This window comes from Haemaphysalis longicornis, unplaced genomic scaffold (assembly GCF_048455015.1).
Source record: "Haemaphysalis longicornis isolate Haplotype H1 unplaced genomic scaffold, Haemaphysalis longicornis Haplotype H1 scaffold_7, whole genome shotgun sequence".
Taxonomy (NCBI): domain Eukaryota; kingdom Metazoa; phylum Arthropoda; class Arachnida; order Ixodida; family Ixodidae; genus Haemaphysalis; species Haemaphysalis longicornis.
Window position 1 is genome coordinate 90,613,367 of NW_027526422.1, and position 19,577 is coordinate 90,632,943.

At 47.9% G+C, this 19,577-nt stretch overlaps 1 protein-coding gene across 2 annotated transcripts in view; it reads left to right on the top strand.

Moving 5' to 3' along the window:
* The window catches only part of Pi3k92e (phosphatidylinositol 3-kinase 92E), a 44,038-nt gene that overhangs the window by 8,086 nt on the left and 16,375 nt on the right, over nucleotides 1–19,577 (top strand). For both annotated transcript variants that reach the window (XM_077677994.1, XM_077677995.1), the window contains exons 4-13: nucleotides 2,822–3,057; nucleotides 3,654–3,830; nucleotides 5,661–5,730; nucleotides 6,838–7,004; nucleotides 8,245–8,466; nucleotides 10,951–11,199; nucleotides 11,996–12,052; nucleotides 12,444–12,629; nucleotides 14,292–14,413; nucleotides 18,017–18,160. In XM_077677994.1, the coding sequence (XP_077534120.1) occupies nucleotides 2,822–3,057; nucleotides 3,654–3,830; nucleotides 5,661–5,730; nucleotides 6,838–7,004; nucleotides 8,245–8,466; nucleotides 10,951–11,199; nucleotides 11,996–12,052; nucleotides 12,444–12,629; nucleotides 14,292–14,413; nucleotides 18,017–18,160 (1,630 nt within the window). The remainder of the gene's footprint in view (nucleotides 1–2,821; nucleotides 3,058–3,653; nucleotides 3,831–5,660; nucleotides 5,731–6,837; nucleotides 7,005–8,244; nucleotides 8,467–10,950; nucleotides 11,200–11,995; nucleotides 12,053–12,443; nucleotides 12,630–14,291; nucleotides 14,414–18,016; nucleotides 18,161–19,577) is intronic.

Consider the following 19,577-nt stretch of genomic DNA (forward strand, 5'->3'; position numbering starts at 1 on the left):
CAAAAAGATCAACCATGGCGCCTCATCATTGAAATCTTGTCTGTAGCTCATGTCAATGGCGCTGTATTGCCGAAGAACCGGATTTAATGATGCCGAAGACAGAAATAGGGGTACTCAAACGAGGTGCACAGTTGCTGGATATTCTTCTAGTACCCTACTTTATTCGCTCAGAGTGCCTCTGCTACCATTTGCTCCAGATGAACATCGTAATAATGGATGCCAAGAAAAGCGAGATATGTTTAAGACAGCCTTCTTTGATTGATTGATTGAAAAAAAAAAGACGTTTATTCAATTTTGTTAAGCTTGGCCACTGCTATAGATATGCGTAGGTTTGGTAGGGGGATTGGTAGAGAAGGGAAAAGTGGGAAAGGAAATGTATGGTTTCAGGTCCACTTAAAGCAAAAAAGAGCAGTAAGTATTCACTATGCTGTCAGCTTCTGTGAAATTCAAATGACAATAAGTGCGTCGTTAGCGAATGAACTCATTTTACTGCTTAATCTATTCGGTATATAGTATTAAGCGACCATATTTCAAAAGATGCTGCTCGCTCTCCCAAAATAAACACGAGACACAGCAGTCCCAATGTGAGGCATCTTTTGCGTCATATCTCAACCAGTGGGTTCAATTAGACACCCCTAAACAAAATACGCGTAAACTTCACAGCCAGTGCCGATTTTAAGTAACGTGAAGCCGTGGGCAGAAAAAAATTACAGGGAAACATAGGTGAATAATCCAACATTTGAGATGAACAATGCCCTGCCAAGATGGCTAAGTGGCTAAGGCGTTGTGCTGCTGAGCCCAAGGACGTGGGTTCGATTACTGCCCACGGCGGCCACTTTTATAGTGAGGCGAAAAGCGAAAATGCCCTTGTGTTCGGGATTTAGGCGACGTTAAAAATCCTCAGGTGGTCAAAATTAATCCGGAGCTGTCCACTACTCTGCAACTTATCGCCTGTGTGGCGTCGGTGTGCTAAACCTCATAATCAATCATCGAGATGAACAATGCCGTGCAAATTTGTTATCCAAAACAGTGTCATTGTCAGATTTATTCAACAGGCTCAACTCCTTAGGGTGTAAACGCGTGGTATCTCTGTTACTTGCACTTACATAACCTTACGGACTTTCGTATGGTGCTGCGCATACGAAAGTGCCGCTTTCGCTAATAGCCAATGCATTTCGACTCTATAAAAAGGGCGGTCGAGACTTGTAGATGTTGTAGTTTGAAGTGTCTCCACTCTGTAGAGGAACAGACGATGCTGTTGTCAGCAAAATGAAAAAAAAAAAACAGTGCATCTATCGGGGGGCGAGTTTTGATGTGCCGGACTCCGGTATACGTATACGTATCACGTATACCGCAAGCTGTCGCTCGCTGGCTCACAAGTCCGTCGCCAGTTGTTTTATCGCCTATAAACCCAGCCACAACTCTGAAAGACAAGCAAACTTGCGAATGCTATTGAGCAACCAACATAATGGTAGAATTCAGAAACCCGTGTGTCAACGTGTCGGCCTAGAGCCGGGATGTCCGTCCCAGTCGCCCATGTGCCTAAAGTCGGTCACATTAACAGCATTAACTCACCAACTGTAGATAAGACGACCAGCTCACACATAGCGTTCAGTATTGTAATGGTTCTACAGCAGGACGTCGTTTAGGCGGCAGTGGTGGACTGTCCTTCGTAAGCACGCATTGTTCACTTTTCTTCATGGCATGTCCTTTCTCGGCGCTCCTTATTCACGCTTCTTCATGGTTTGTCCTTAGTCAGCACCCATTCTTCACCCTTCTTTATGGCCTGTCCCTTGTCAGCTCCTTTCTGTATGGCCTGTTCCTTCCTTGTCAGTGCCTGTTATTCACCCTTCTTGGCCTGGCCTTTGTCGGCGCTGCTTCTTCGCTCTCCTTCGTGGCTTGTCCTTGGTCAGCACCCATTATTGACCCTTCTTAATGGCCTGTCCTTTGTCAGCACCCTTCTTCAAGGCCTGTCCCTTGCAGTGGCGGTCCCAAAGGGGGGGGGGGGGGAGGGGCGAAGGGGGTGATCGCCCCCCCAAAAGTGGTCTTCAGCTTTTTACTTTTCGTTTTTTTCTTAAGCATCCTACTTGTGCGAGGTCGCAAACGTGTTGCGACCGTCAGAAATGCGGGCTGGAGCCAGCCGTTGTACCGCCTAAGTAGGGCCAAAAATCACTGTGCCGCTAAATGATTGTGCGCAAGTGGGTTACTCCGCAAACGCGCGCACACTGACATGGTTATCACCTCCTCCACAAAACTGGTGCAAGAAGGGGAGCGGTTCTTTATGCCCCCCCCCCCCTCCAAAAAAAAAATTCGCCCCCTCAAAAAAAAAAAAATAAAAAACAAAAAATAAAGAAAAAAATGTTTTTTACCACCCCTCCAAAACCAATCTCTGGGACCGCTACTGGTCCCTTGCCAACGCCCCTTTTCACCCTTCTTCGTGGCCTGCATTTTGTCAGCACCCTCTCTTCACCCTTCTTCATGGACTGTACCTTACGAGCACCCTTCTTCATGGCCGGTCCCGTGCCAACGCCCCTTTTTCACCCTCCTTCGTGGCCTGTCCTTCGTCAGCACCCCCTCTTCGCTCTTCTTCATGACCTGGCATTTGTCAGCACTCATTCTTAGCCCTTCTTCGTGGCCTTTCCCTGGGCAGCGCCCCTTTTCACCCCTCTTCGTGGCCTGTATTTTGTCAGCACCCATTCTTCCCCGTTCTTTATGGCCTGTCCCTTTCCTCTCCTTCCCTTAGCGCTCTTTGCCCTTCGATGCCATAAGCTCACATACATACTTTTTCCTCACTGGCACGCACCGGGCGTTCCCGCTGCAGGGTTGAACAGCTTCGAGGCGCTGAAGAGTGCTGAAGTGAACGAGTTCCGGCGCAACATGCGCGCCTTCTGCACCAGGATCGCCGACGAGCGCGCCGAGTGGCCGCCGCTAGAACAGATCAAGTACCGGTACCCGGCACGCGTCGACCGCTGCCTAGCGCACTTCCCGCCCCCGCACATGGCGGACAGGGTCGCCAAGGACACCGTCTTCGAGGCTCACATACTCCTCGAGAACGGGGTAGGTACCGCTTCTCTGCGTAGTATCGCAGCGACTTAACCGCAGTGATCCATAGAAACGGTCTCTTTGGGGCTAGTTTTTAGATCCGGCTGACAAAAAAAAAAAAAAAAAAAAAAAACCTGCTGTCTTTTTTATTGGAAATGGTTACTAATTCTTTTTTTCTATGTCACCCATTTTATTAAACAACAAAGAGTGGGCGAACTACTACATAGAAATTGTCAGCAATTCACAGATACGTAACCGCAATAAACTAAAATCAGTTCTTTAAGCTCTGCACAGTATGACGTGGGGTTACTGTGCTCGCACGAATGAGATGAGCTCTGCCGTATTTACGGCAGAGGGGTGCCTAAAACAGTAATTTACGAAGTGTCAATGGTGGGAACAACCATGACTGGGAACGGGGCCGCGACTCATGAGCAGCTGTAGTAGTTTACTCATCGATAACCCGTGGTACGAAAGGAGAGAGAGAGAGAGAGAGAGAGAGAGAGAGAGAGAGAGAGAGAGAGAGAGAGAGAGAGAGAGAGAGAGAGAGAGATAACGAAAACGAGGGCGGGTGGATAATTCCACACATCGCATGTATACCTATGTCTTCGCAGAGCACACTGAGTGTGCGCACCGCGGTGAGCAGCACTCCGCAGGGGTTCCTGCAACAGCTCACGGAGAGCGCCTCCACCTGCGAGCAGTTCCTCTGCCACACCTTGGAGGCACTCGTGCTCAAAGTTTGTGGCAGAGAGGAGTACCTGCTCGAAGAACTGCCCCTGCTGCAGTACAAGGTACGCCGCGACCGCTTGACTACCAAGAATGTTTGCTCCCGCGTCCAAGCATCATTAGCCTGTGTGTGAAATTGGCGTGAGTGTGTGTCCGAAGGCTCCCGTATATCCCGGGTTACGACTCGCTTGCGCAGATATTGATGCGCAGTACAAGGAGGAGGTTACACGGGTATGCGACTGCCTGAAGTTAGGCCTAACGCTACGCTTTGAGGTCTGACGTCGTCAACGGTTCCCGCAACTGCGCATGGGCGCAGGTCCAAACATAGAACCTGAGGCTTAGCGTGGGCTCACTCACACGGTTGCCTTCATGCGCGCCTCGCCAATGAATGCAAGCAATATGTGATGGCATTTAGAGGATCAGTAGCCATGGTGTTTAATGACGCCTGTCTTCCTTTCAATGTCGACTCGTATAACCGTTCCGTGTGGAATACGAAATCATTTTCGATAACACTGCGCTTTTCACGACATTTGCCATAACGGCTCCATGACCATCACGCAAAGCAAATATGGCTGAGTAGTTAGGTATTAAAGATGTCGAGGGCAAATTTTTGTTTCAGCGCGGGTTTTGACGGATGGCCAAACTTTCGGGTAAGGCACGATGACTCCCGCTCAATCCTTGCGTGTCAAAGTGGGATTAAATTACAATGGTTTGCTTCCGTTCATGCTATGCTTTGCCATTGCAACTCCTAGCGGGACAACTAGAGTGAGGCGCGTTAATTAAGCATTTAACACAATTAATCAACAAGTTTAATTGACTGATCGGTTAGTTAGATGGGCGGTTTACAAAAAAAAACAGTGGAAAATTATACCGCGTTTTAAGCGTGTTTTTTTTTCTGTTGTGGGAATGACACGGGGAAGCTAAAATAATTTTAGGAGTTCATAGCAATTTGAGGCAGCTCCACACACCATTAGTTCGTTATTGTTTTTCGGTTGCAGCAGGCATGTTTGTATGTTTGTTCAGAGACAGCGGGATGACAAAATGCCGATGTGTTTTGGGTGCTTATCAGGGCTTTTATCATCCACAATGTTTCTGGAATGAGGAACCGCGGTGCTTGTTGCCGCGGAAACCTAAATAATCGTCGGTTATATTCATGTCGGAGTTAGTCTATCCAACGCAAAAATGGCATGAGTGCCCGTTTTATCATTGTAGTCACCGTCTAGGCTACATTATACTTGAAAAATTACCCGCTTTTTGTCTTCCTTTGCTATCAGCTTGCAGGTTTCATCACCACAACATATGAGCAAACGTTCACCGTGTCTGATTATGATTATGAGGTTTAACGCGCCGACACTACACAGGCGTTGAGGCGCGCCGTATAGTGGCGGGCTCCGCATTAATTTTGACCACCTGGGGATCTTTGACGTGCGCCGAAATCTCGTACACACGTGCGTTTTCGCTTTCCGCATCCAACAGAAAGGCGGACGCTGTGGTCGGAACCCGAACCCGCGTTATTGGGCTCAGAAAACTTTCAGCGTGCCCTGCTGAGGCTTAAGGCGGGTTACGTGAACACGGTAATTAATATATCTGCGGCACCGGCGTGCAGCATTTCCAGATGGCACCTCTGGCTCAATTTTCTCACGGGACGTCAATGAATTGAGCTTAAGATAGACTGAGCAATCGTCTATCTCTTAACAATTATTATTACTGTCATAGGCACAACGAATGATAAAACGCAGTAATGTTGAAAGCCTGCGAAACCTCTCAACACGGCCAAGCCTTTGTCAACTAAGCCAGAAGTGGTGTTGGGGCTTCGTGGTGTAGATTGTTTAGAGTCAGAGTCAATAGCCACAGACGATCGGTTCTCATCGGTTGCTGACGTTTTTCTTTTGTAGTACGTGCAAGACAAGCTTTCGGAAGGTCGACCGCCGCAATTCTTAGTCGTTCCCATAAGCGATATTCAAAGTGAGTATGCTCTTACCCTCACCTCGCCGGAAGTTGGCCCAGCATTCGTGTTTAAACAAGTACATTTGTTTTCCATGTGTTACGCGATCTCTTACCCCTTAAAATAGCCCCACAGCCCAAGCAAAGCTGAAAGACTTGCTTCGAAAGGCGGCTAAAAAGGCGCTCTTCGGTGGGAAATTAAGCAATGGGAAAGATATATTACGAGAAAATGACTGAGGAAATCACATATTAAGCTCATCCCCACAAAGCAGGAATAGTTATGACGATTACCTCATGACGAAGCTGACAGTTGTAATAATGATATAATCAAGTTCGCCGTGCGAAAATGCTGTGTCGTAGTATTTAAGGGAAGTGCTATACGGTACGATAATGCGCAGAAAGTTCGTATCCAGTTTGGCTGAATTGCGCTTGTGAAAGAGTTGCTTATCGTTGTGTACCCGTGTACTTTGTACCTTGCATTTTGAACCTGTGCACAATGCAGCTGAATACTATACTTGTGCCGCATACTGTACCGCATACTGTGTCGTACACATTCTGCGTTGCACTCGTGTCTGAGGCGGCAGTTACAGCCTCCATGTTCTCTGGTGTACGTCCACCCTGTACCGGCCCCTGGGCTAAGAGTATGAATAAATAAATAAATAAGTTGAGATAGTATGCCGCATATGGTATTAAGGCATACAGCGCAGAAAAATGAAGAAAGGTCGCTGATACAATAAAATGCTGATGTACAGCTTAGTTTGCGTGAATGATTCCCTGTGAAAATGATCCTAAGACGATGTCCCCATCCTTCTGAAAGTTTGCTATGTGCGCTCGCACGTGGAGTGTGTGAAAATGACTTCATTTTGTGCTTGAGATATCGCTAAGAACTGTTGAGCAAAATTTTGACTACCTTGCAGTTAGGCGTAAAAGTAACCTAGAAATGACAGGCGGCTTGAAGCGGAATTGAAATCAAGCGCTGAACGGGCGCTTGTGTAGAAAACCGCACATACTAAGGAACTGTGAAAATTGTCTCTAGGACCGCAACAAAAATGTGCGTTTTAATGAATTATAATATGCTGAGTGGTCTCTGTCGCTCCCTTTTTCTCTGCCTCCTGCCTCTTCCCGTAGCCGACCATGACATCGTGTACGCCCAGATTGACCACAAAGCACCAGACAGTGGCCACTCCCGACTGCCCCTCGAGCAACAGCCTTGTGTTTCAGCTTGGACCATCACCGAGCACTTTCGCGTCACGATTGTATCAGCGTCAGCAATCAACGTTGAGCCCGGCGCCAAGGTTTGTGCGGGCATCCCCATATGATTATATAGTCGTCCGAACAGCCAAACATCCTACATTTTGTTTCGGGATAGTTGTGGTAAGACGCGAGTTAAAGCCGTTCCCTGTAGCTGTGCTTCTTCAATAGAAACCAGTCTATTAACAGCAGACAGGATCACTTAAATGTTTTCCAACTGTGAACTATTTGCAACAAGCAAATGGAACTCGGCACAATCATAGGGCCATGTTAACGTTTTATTGCAGTTCGTTTTTTCTATGATATGTGCAGCAGACTGGGAGCAACAGAGTTTTATCAAAAAAGTTAGCTTTGCCTCAAAGAGTATTGACGCGCAAAGCTTGTACCGGCGTACGTACCGCTAACAGCTTCCGCTATAAGAGATGCGCATTATGTGGTAGGAGTTTTTGTCATTTTCTCATACAAGAACAGCGGTCAAGACGGGACACAAATAAGAGGCAACACACACATAGCGCTGCCTACCAACCAAGTGTTTATTTGCCTCTCAGCAATATAAAGGAAAATGTTACACAAAGATAAAGGGGAAAGAGTAAACATACAGAAAACATTTCAAGAAAACATGAAAGGTATAATTATTTTTCTTCAGCCTGATACCAGTTCAACCGTTTCGCTCCTAAGCGATAATGGTTAGTCTTCAATAAACGCTATCTTCTTTGGAGACAAGACAACAGAAGGGCTGCTTACACAGTCAGTGCTTCTCTTATAAATCGTGTAAGCTTCCAGCAGCTCACGCGTGCGCTGATTCCCCTAGTGCTATATCACTTGACACTGCTCAAATTCCAGGGTGCACTTGCAGGACGACATGCGGGAGGCGAGCCAGCCACCGGACTTGACTCTGACAAAGGACGCGTGCTCCATATAAGCCGAATGTTCAGGCACCGCCCAGTTTGGCGTACATACCGGCGGCCACAATTCAAAGGAATCAAGTTAACCATGCCGGCCCTGCACTTGGTGAAGGGTGGCACATGGTTTTTGCCACATTCTCTATGGGAACTGGCGCCTTTGTTAACACGCGCACTCATCCTGCTAAGTGTGTTGGGAGCTGAGAAAACCAAGCGCACACCACCTCGTCCCGCAACCTTCCTGAGCCTATGTGTGACAGTTTTTATGTAACTCGTGAATAGGGAAGGAACATCTTCGTATCGAAGTGCGTGTTCGTACTCTTCACGAACTTCCACTGTTAACAGCCACTCTCCTTGCCCTTCCTTCTACTTATCTTCACAGCTGGCGGTGGAGGCTGGTCTGTACCATGGTACGGAGCTCCTATGCGAAGCACAGCGCACAGATGAGAGCACTGCAAACGAAGAAGGCAACTGCAGCTGGAACAGGCAACTGCAGTTCGCGCTTCCCGTCCAAGACGTGCCCAACGCGGCCCGTCTCTGCCTCGTCATGTATGAAGTCACACGTGGCGCTAAGGGACAGCGGACGCGTCGCCGCCTGGGCCCGGTATGTTGGAACTCGGATAAAGGAGCCATAAAGACAAATACAACTTAATTCTATTGTAAAGAACACATCATCACCATCATCATCATCATCATCATCATCAGCCCCATTAGGTCCCCGCTGGACGAAGGCTCCCATTGACTTGCAACCGTTCCTGCTCTGCGGTACTCGAGCCCATCCTTTGCCTCCGAACTTATTTAATTCGTGCCGCCATCGAGGTATTGGTCTTTCCTTTCTTGGAGACCCATACCGCGGTATCCACTTTGATACCCTGGTGGTGCAACGGTTGTCGTTTCGCCTCACTACATGGCCAGCGCAAGTCCATTGCTTTTTATTTACTTGAACTATGATATCATCTACTGGAGTTTATTTCCTGACCCCAGAAGATCGTTTCGTGTCCCTAAGTGTTACTGCTATCATTATTCGTTCCTTTCCCCGTTGGGCCAACCTAACTTTTCTTTCAAGTTGATTAGTAACGCGTCGAGTTTGCGCTCCATATCACCGACAGGATGCGTTGGTTATTCTCCTTTGCAGGGATAGAGGTAGATTACGTTTCATTATTTGGGAGTGTTTGCACTGTGCACCCGAGCCTATCCCTATTCTGCACCGGATTTTTTTCTCGTGCTTTGGGTCAGCACTGACAACTTGTGCGAGATAGTGGTATTCTTCTACTTGATCTACCGTTTCGTTACATATAGTGAAGAGGCCACTTTCGGCACGTTTGTTCATCCTTACTTTAGATCTATTCATATTTATGTTTAACCACACGGCCACGCTTTCTGACTGTAGTTCCTCAAGCATTTTTTGCACGTGTTCTGCTAACTAAATTAGCAAGACTAGTTCGTCTGCAAAACTCAAATAGCTCAAGTATCCTTCGTTTATCCGTAAACCATTGTTTTCCCAGTCAAGCTTTCTTAATAACCCCTCAGGCATGCTTGAACAGTTTTGGTGAGAAGGTATCTCCTTGTCGTTCGCCCTTTCCGATCGGAAATTTGTCGCTTTCCTTATGCAGGATTATCTTAACCACTCAGTCCTTATATATGTCGTCTATAAGTCTTATGTAGGTCTCTTCTATTCCCTGGTGTTTTGATGCTTCCAGCACTGCTGTGGTGTGTACTGAGTCAAACGCTTTCTCATAATTTATGAACACCATGTAACGGTCTTTAGTGTACTATGAAGATTTTGCTATTACTTGATTGACAGCATGCATGCGATTCATTGTATAGTATCCTTTCCTAAACCCCGCCTTTTCACTGGGTTGTTGGGAGTCTAGGCTGTCACTTACGCGGATAACTATTACGTTTGTAAACCGCTTGTACACAACTGAGAGTAGACTAACGATGGGTCTGTGATTTTAACGGTCTTTTTTACCTCCGTTCTTGTGAATTAGAATCACGCTGGGGTTTTTCCAGGCTATAGGCACCTTTAGAGTCCTTAAGCATTCTGAAAATTGTGCAGCAAGCTTTTCCAGTATCATCTCTCTTACCCCCTTTAAAAGATGTACGGGTATGCCGTCGTCACCTGCAGATTTTCTTCTTTTCATGCACTCGAGAGCTTTTTCTACTTTGTCTTTTGCTACTAGTGGGACACCGCAAGCTAAGCGTGTACCCTCAGCAGTTTCCCCTGATCGAACGTCGCTGGCGTAAAGCCTGGTGTAGTATTATTAGCTTGTTCTTGCTTTGCGCAATGTTCTCCTGCTCGTCTCTGAGTGCGTATATTAACTAGCCTTTCGAAACTCACTCAGCTTCATCCCAGCCACGAAAGACCTTTTTTAGCTTAGAAAACGGGATAAATATTCAAAAGCGTTCAACTTTTGCGCTACAGTGACGTGTTATGGGCAGGAGTAAAGTAACATTAGCCAGCCCTAAAATATGGTTGCCGGCGTGTTAATCGCACTTTAGCATTCTAGTAATACGATCAAACGAAACTAGAGGCCAAACTACAATGGCTCAGTCATATGTTTTGGTAGTGGCTTAGTTGGGCTGCAGCCCATCGCACGAACAAGATTCTGTGGCGTCATCAATACATTGCCTGAAAGTGGCTGTAGTGTCGCCACTGGTGCATCTTCTTTCCCCACTATATCCATTATTTCTTTGAAGTTTGGTGTAAAACAGGTATGACTGCTATCAGGACAAACTTGTATTTTGTCTTTATGGCTAATTAAATACACCCGTCATTCCGCTTCAACGTAATGCAACTGTATTATTGAGAGGAGAGAGAATAGCTAGTAGCCCAGCCTCGAAGACTGTAATTGCAAGCTAGCTCCGAATAGACGTGAAAAAATGCTCGAATTAAATAGCACTGTAGAACAACATGAGCGGAGACAATAGACGTAAGCCTGGCTATGCCAATTACCTTAACACCATTTTGACCGAACACGCTTATCACAGATTGTTTCCCTTGAGCAATGATTGTGATACCATCTGTGTGGACGCTTCATTTTATTATCGCGGTGTTTTCACAAGCGGTATGCGCACGTTGATGCAGGACCTGTACGCCGCTCCCTTGGCCTGGGTGAACGTGACTGCATACGACTTCCGGGGAGCTCTCCGGTCCGGAAATATGGAGCTCAGTCTGTGGGCATACGCCGAGGACCCGCAGGCGGAGGAGCAGGTCATGCTGAATCCGCTGGGCACCGCCGTGGCCAACCCCGACTGCCAGCAGGCCACCATACTGACGCTCGGTTTCCATTATTACGACGCCAGCCGGCTCGTCTGCTTTCCAAAGCTCGATGAGGCAAGCTTGGCTGTGCATTCACGTTTAGGCAGGGAGAGGGGCAGTTTACTAGAAGCATCATAATGCGGGGTGCGGTCCCTTTCAAGAAACCATCACAGACTTCCGGTGCACCTGCCCTTCTACCAGCCGACGCTGGGAGTCTTGACCTGTGCTTGACAGCTCCTCCTCCCGCAGCGCACGGGAAGGTGCCAGATTTCTAGCAGTCATGTGGATTTCCGAACACTCCAATACGACGTGGGACAGGGGCTCGGGGCATCGCAGATTTTACAGAACGGGAAGCCGGCTAGATAGGATAAAACAAGTTTAATTTGGTTAGGCGAGGAGAGCTATTCGTTTGGCCGTGCCGGAAGCAGTGCTCCTTGGTCTTGGTGAGGGATTTGTTAATAAGAGACATGTCCTCCTGTTGTATTTTTAATACTTATAGCTTTCTTGATAATAGATCAAAGGAGGGAGAGGTGTACTAAGAGCCCTGAATTCGTTACAGACTCTCAGGTTATTTAATGTACTTGAGCTTTTCCTTCAGACGGCCATGCCGCAATTGTGCTCTGAATATGGCAGCATTTTTAAAAGCGCATTTATGGATTAACTCTCGTTGTGTCCTGTTGTCCACCCGCTCATCTGCGTGTAAGCTCGACGCGGGAAAAAGTAAGGGGACACAGGACCGCACTGTTGCAACATGCGTACATTTATAGTTGAGTAGTGAGGTTTGTATCATGTTTCGGTCAGCCAGATTTTTCGCAATTATGAAGTTGGATTGATTTGAGCGAATACTCTTTTGATGCTGGTTTACCTGCAGATACTCGAGTGCGCAGCCTCCTGCGTCAAGGAGAACAGTGCGTCGCTGCATGGAATTGTACGTTCAACCTTTCTTAAGCTATTTTCATGACGTTTCTTTTGAAGTAGTAAAATGCCTTGCAAAGCGCCCTGAAACACGGCAAATGTTTCGCTAACATTTTTACACTGCTACCGCAGCAACAATGTGTCGTTTACTGGCCACATTCGCGTTGGAAATCGTGCTGTCCGCTGCCAGTATCAAGCTGTTCATGCTGTCCGTGTCAGTATCAAGCCTACCCAATTTTTTAAAATTTTTTTGTGTATGCGCAATTTTGAAGACTGGCCATGAATCTTGACGGTGGAGAGACTAAGGAAAGAAGCGACATGCGCTGAATAACTTTAGTCGCGCGGTAGTCGCGCTACAGTGGACGGTAGTGTCGCACTGCGGCGTGATTTTCTGTCTGCCGAAGGGCCACGCGAGCAAGAGCCACCGGGAGCAGCTTCGGCAGATTGCCGAGCAAGACCCTCTGGCACCGGTGCACGAGCAGGACAAGCAGCTCATGTGGTTCCTGCGCTACGACTGCCTCGAGCTGCCGCACTCGCTGCCCAAACTGCTGCTCTCGCTGCACTGGGGACGGCACCGAGACGTCGCCCTCGTAAGACCGCAGCCCTGAACTGCGCCCACTTTTTTTTTGCAAAAGATTGCCCTGCGTCACAAGAAAAAGTTCTCATATGCACTACACTGCACCCGTAACACGCGAAAATCTAAGAAACCGGTGCTGGAGCCCCCATATCCAGCGCTTGAGATCTGGGCTCTGCCAGAATGGAGCCCTGTGCCTTGGAGGTGTTGCATTTGGGCGTCTCTGAGGCCTGGGCAAGTCCACAGGAAATGTTCAACTAGAGCATCTGACGCAGGAAGCACACAGAAGGTGCAAGTGTCCGCAAACGTCACGTGATATCGAGCAGGCCAAGCGTGGGTAACTGCTTGGCCTGCGCGATGTTACGCGCCGTTTGCACCCATTTCATTTCAGCTACTTAACCTGATAGATGCAACTGTGGCAATCATCATTGATATCTCTGTTTGACGAGAAAAACAGCAGAAATAATGTAGGCGCAAAGGGCCTACCAAAGTGGTATCGGTAAAACAACGCTTTGTGGAGCAGATATGCTGGACAAATCCCCCGTACGCTCTCTGAGCAAGCACGCAACGTTTTAAAGGGCGCCAAGCGAGGGTTTCTTTAAACCGGCACTTCCTCGCATATCCGCATGCCTTTTCATTTTTTTTATTTGTGACCATGGGAAGATTCCGTACTTGAACTGAAGAGGTAATTCCCGTACCAAGCTGGGTTTGCTACTTGAGATGGCGGTTGAAAATAGCGTGATAGGAAAACGCTAGCGGGAAATAAGAGATACTGCACCAAAGCGCATTTAAGAAAATGCAGAAAAAAATAAAGTGGCTCCACTTTACGCGAAAGCTGTCAAGTGGGGAGCAGTGACTTGTCAAAGGGGCTTTGGCACCTTCTCTTGTCCAGTTTCGGTATCAGCCAGGCGTTAATACCGAAAGTAGTCAAGAGAGGGCACCGCAGCCGCTGAAAACGCCTATAAGAAGACACCAGATGTAGTTTTTATTAATCTCGGGTAATTAATTCGTTTATTCATGATTTCTTTCCCTATTTTATGTTATTGTGTACTTATTGGCAGCGTAGCAACGGCAAAAATCACCCCCAACACTTTGCATACGAGGAACGTGGGCCTATGTGGCCCAATGGTATTGACATCGGCTTTGTAACGCGAGGGACCCACGTTCGATCCCAACCCGGGAGAGCGGTGACTTTTTCGAAACCCCTGTTTGGGTGGGCGACACCACGTCACGCGTTACGCATGACTACGGTGTCTAGATACCGTGACACCGGATGAGCTACGACGACATGTCGGGTGTATAAAGTGAAATAGCAAGGGGCACCGCCCACAATAATGTTGCAATAGCAAGTGGCGCCTCCCACGCCCACAATAATATTGCAATAGCAAGTGGCGCCTCCCACGGGGCGGCGCCACTTGCTTTTGCAATAAATGGGGTTTTTGTAGAGCTCCCTCTTCACCCCCCTCCTTCTTTTCTCTCTTGGTGCTAGCTGCACTGCAGTAGCTTGTAATGTTTTTGAATAAAAATCCTGCGAAGTTGTCTATAATGCAACTGGGGTTACCGAAGATAGCAATCCTGAAAGGTAATATCCAACTGCACACCGTGTTGATCAGACGGCTCACAAAGATATATCGTTGTTAATGTCCTTTCATTTTTTTTTGTTTCCCGACCATGGTAGATGCAAGCACTGCTGCAGATCTGGAAACTCCTTAAGCCAGAGCAGGCGCTAGAGCTTCTGGACTACAGTTACCCCGACACCTTTGTGCGGAGCTTCGCCGTCCGCTGCCTACACCAAATGAGGTGAGTTCTTCTTGAAAAAGGTGTGCTGTATCTTCGCTTGACAGCAGTGCAATTTCTGAAACATCAGGGTACACAAATGAGTGCACAAATTCACTTGGTCTGAAGGGGAAAAACGTATCCGCTCAAGCTTTTATTGCGTGCTACGTTGTGCACCTTAGTGGCAGTATTAAGGGGTTGCGTCGTACATGGAATGAAACAGACCACTTAGGGCTGTTCGCGAAAGAAGTGGGATGGCGGCTTCCATTTTATGTACGTTTAGGCGTTGATTTTGTGGACTTGGTTTCATTTAAAATATATTCGCTTAAAAATACTATAGGAGCGAAGTACGTGGATATACCGTTACCAGGATTCCACTGGCAGCCAACGCAGCTGTGGCTCTCTCTACCAGCGATGTCTGGCAGGCATGGCCATCTGTGCGTAGTGTGGACTCCCACTGCTACCTTGACGTGTTTGATGTACTGCCATCCCCGTGCTCAGTGGTACGGGTCCCCCTTCTCGCGGTAGTGTGGAAAAGCGGGGGGATATTGCGTGGGCTGCCATGAGAGTAGTTGAACTATCGGGTGGTATAGCGCGTATGTCTGTAGTTTCCTAAGAGCGTTTTCTTCTCCTGCCGCGGTCGGCTGCGGTCCAGAGGTGGGTATGCAGTTATGCTGAGTCCAATTAAGCCTAAATATCTGTCTAAGGTTATGGTCGCCATGTCCACGGACAGGGGTTGGTGTAGTTGAAGGGGCTGGGATAACACCCCGAGCTATGGCGCTTGCCACCGTGTTCCCCATTCGCACTGTGTGTCCGGGTGTCAGGATGATAACCACCTTTTGCGGTGGGTGTTTAAAAAGTATTTGATCTGTGGGGTAGCTGGCGGAGCCGTGAATAAAGTTCCCGCGGGCCTCTTGAGATTCTGCGCAAATTATTTGCAGGAGTGGGGAGGCGATAACTAGGACTGCCTCTTTCAAATGGGGGAATTTTGGTCGTGTAATCGAGTTTGCAGCTGTGCCGTCCAGTGACGTGCTGCAGCCATCATCTTTCCTGCTTGAGGCCCGGTCGCGTCCAGGTGCTATAAAGTTGAAAAAATTACACCATCTTCTCGTGGGGAACCCTGAGGAGGATGCGAAGCATCATGAGGGTTCCGTATAGGTTCCATTATGTGGCCGTGATGTTTTCATTTATCGGAGCACGGATGGGAACGTAGTGTGAACCCTCATGTAGAGACAGAGAAATGTAGAGAAATGTAGAGACAGCGAAGAGACCGACACCCGCGTTACCTGATCGAACACCTCCTGGTTCTAGTCTTTCTTTATTGCGTGCTCACGCTCCTACTCCGCTGCCCGCCCTCTTCGTCCTCTTCTCTGGTTGAGGTGCAAGGCGCGTGGAGCTTCCCGCCACATCTTTCCCACAGGAAATTCAACATTCTCCTCTAAAGTTTTCAGTTCGTAGGTTCCGTTGACGTTCAGCTTCCCGTGCCCTGGTTGTATCAGTAACTTCTTGACGTAGTTTGAATGAGTGAAGGTCATAAAGCGCGTTCGTAGCACATGCTCCCGTCTCGGTTTGTAGCGCAGTGGGAAGAGCGCCACGTACCTCCCGTTGCGGCCAGAAAGTCGTGGGGTCGAAACCGGACGCCGCGTAACTATTTCTTTTTATAGTGGACTGCGCTGATGTGAGCCCAAACGCTGACGGGGCTGAAGAGACGCGCATGCGCAGCAGAGTGCGGACGGCGGACAACAACAAGGGAGGGAGGGACACAGCCCCGAGCATGAGATTCTCCGCATCTAATAAACACGATGCGCAGTAGGGAGCAACCGGGAATTTCTGAGCTCACTCAACTCTCTTGAGGACTGGGATCACAAGCCTTGTCAAAAGGGCCAACGTCGGTTCTTCTCCCTCACCAACAGTAAGAGCAGAGTGACTATATCGTGTGCGGGCAAGAGTGTGTGTGAACACTGAATCTGTTTTGTGTCTATTTCGACGACGGTAACGGAAGGGGAAGTTCCGCCTTAAAAGTCTGGCCTCAACACACATCATGAGCAAACCGGAAAACAGCGACGATTTTTGTGCTTTCTATACGTAAGATTAATTGCTGCTCAATAATCCCTCTAAGAAACTGATGGAGTAAAATCTCAATGGCTGCTTTGGAGCGGTTTCGGATGACGCAAATCCGAGTTCTTTTTTGGTGCTGCATTCACGCAATATTCTGTTGGTATTCCGCGCATTAGGTACTTGTGTGTGCCTGTACACGTGCACATTTCACAGTTATTGTACTCTTACGTGGGGGAGGAAGTAAAGTTTGCTGTTAGGCTCACCTCATAAGTGAATAGAAGGCTTTTTTGTGGCTAATAGCGTTATATATACCTGCACATTGTGTCTTTTTGTTTGCAAATTTGGCAGCCGCAGAAACTTTACCGTTAAATTTTTATCAGTCATATAAGCCTATCGGCGAACGGGACTGCCATAATTACTTGTTTTGGAACGCAAACTCAAGCAACACGAAACCACCGGAAGTCAGCGGGGAGGCGTTGTTTTTAAGCAGGGAAGAGGCCAATAACCTTGCGATAAAATGTGAGCTAACACGGCTGCTCGATGCACAACGAATAGCGACATGGACAGGTCGTAGCACCACCAAGTACAACCGATTTTTGTGCTGCGTACAAGCGAAGTGATTGAACTCTTTGTTTAGACTCACGGCACGTGACATAGAGGCCACAGCGCCCCTCATTCCTTCAACCAGGTAGACCTTTGAACAATAACGTGTCGCGAAAAACAAGGCTTCCTGCATTTACCAAGCGTGTGACTGGGCATTCTTTTTGAACTTGCGTGCGAACTTCGAGAACTTCTAACAACGAAAACCTTTAAGTCCATCCAAAATGTTCAGTCAAAAATGAGGTAGGGCAGCCTACAGAAGTTCCTGAACTTGTCTCATGGGGGCTTAACAATAAGTTCGCCTACCCCACTTTTGTTTTCTATGCATTTGTATAGGCTCACGACTTCGATGTATAGAAGATGTTCTATAAATTCTCTTGTTTATGTACTAATAAGTCGCTAGAATGGGGTGGAGCGCATTCGGCAGGCATTTCCAAATAATGAATGGCAGCCTACCATTGTGCTTAAGGAAGAAAGTGTACGACAGCTGCATCTTACCGGTATTCACCTATGGGGCAGAAACTTGGAGGTTCACTAAGAGGGTTCAACTTAAATTGAGAACGACTCAGCGGGCAATGGAGCGGAAGATGATAGTTGTAACATTAGGAGACAAGAAGAGAGCGGAGTGGGTCAGGGAACAAACGCGTGTTAAGGACATATTAGTAGAAATTGAGAAGAAGAAATGGACGTAGGCGGGGGGGCATGTAATGCGAAGGGAAGATAACCGTTGCAATTCAGGGGATGGCAGAAGGTTAGATGGGCAGATGAGATCAAGACGTTTGTGGGGATAAATTGGTCGCAGTTAGCACAGGACCGGGATAAATGGAGATCTATGGGAGAGGTCCTTGCCCTGCAGTGGACGTAGATAGACTGATGATGATCGTGATGATGATGATGAAGTCGCTAGAATAAGTGCAGCAGAAGCAAACATGAGCTTCTCTTTTGTCTTTTCCTCCCTTCCTGCAACAGCGACGAAGAGCTGTCCCTCTACTTGCTGCAACTTGTACAAGCGCTCAAGCACGAGTCGTACCTGGAGTGCGACCTGGTCAAGTTTCTCCTGGAGAGGGCCCTAAAGAACAGGCACATCGGACATCAGATGTTCTGGCTGCTCAGGTGAGCATTATTCGTATAGGGCCACTTGTTCCCGGCCGCGGGATGTATGTCATCTGTAAAATCGTCGTTGGCGCATCATGGACATCAATAAATGAAAGGGAAACACGAAGAAAAGGCTGTGCAAGACCTTTTGCAGTGGTTCAACGGGGTTAAACCAAGTTTGTCAAGCGATAGCTTGGTGCTTGCATCGACAGCACTCGGAAAAGGTGCACACATTTGCACGGTAAGATAAAACAGACGCTGCTTGACACAATTGGTGCTAGAAGAGCGAACGCGTAGTGCATTCGGATGCAGCCAGCGCCTCCTTGTGTAAATTTCTCTGATAGCACGCTCGCTCACTCTTTCTCCCTCTCCACACCTTTCCCTTTTCAACGAAGGAGTGATTAAACGCTTTCACTGCACGCTGGCTTGAATCTCGGTGGAGCGTGGAGGCCAGATTGACGCTACGCGCCGTTTTCCGGGTTTTAACCCAAAGTAATAGAGTTCTCGCTCCAACATTCAGATTACTCTCTCCCCCGCCTTCATGTGACGCTATTCGTAAATTTCACTTGAAGAAACCACCCCCTCTTTACTCAAAGCAGACAGTACCCCTTTCGCGGCCTTTCGGTGACGATCTCTGCCTGAAACATGGTGAGCTCATAAAAATTGCAATAAATTAGCGCAGTACGAATCTGCGCGAGTTATAGTTAGAACGCATAGAGCGACCTTTCACGACGAAGTTCGCGCAGCGGAAAATCTTCCGCGGCAGGACGCCGTATGTTCGTCACCGTGAGTTACACGGAGGAGAGACATGGCGCCCGCCGCCGAGTCGCCGTTTGGTTGCTCTCAGTGGGGCTAACTGAACCTCCATGCCCAGAGTCAACGGCGGCGTGATTCAGGGGAGCTCGTTCTGCTAAAATATTCGTTTCCAGTTTTCAAACGCACCAGCGGAAATTATACATAAAAAAGAGTATTGATCAAAGTTCAACAAACACATACACACACAAGAAAAACGCCCTAAGGGAAATGCGAACTAGAGAACCCCAAAACATAAACCCGGCATTTTGCCCTTCGTCCACGACAACTTATGGGGTTCTCGTGCAAAATGCAGCATGCGAACTTAGGCGATGAATGCTTGCGGCTTGCTGCATCTAGTTTTCGTCGCATTTGAGCGTTATTTGAGAGGCTCTCGCAGTGATACCGCTGCGTGCGCTACGATCCTCACGCCACGATCTTGCAGACAAGCCCCCATTGCGGTTGTTGCAAGTAATGTAGCCGGATAGCCTTTGTTTAACCTTATAAAAGCTATCGTACATGCGTATCTCGACGAAACAGGCCACGACAGTTGAGTCAGGACTGCGTTTCACTTGCGGCTTGAGCTAGCAGAATCGCGCGGAATCCAGTCTTTGCAACCTCATTTTCCTGAAACGACCTTTGA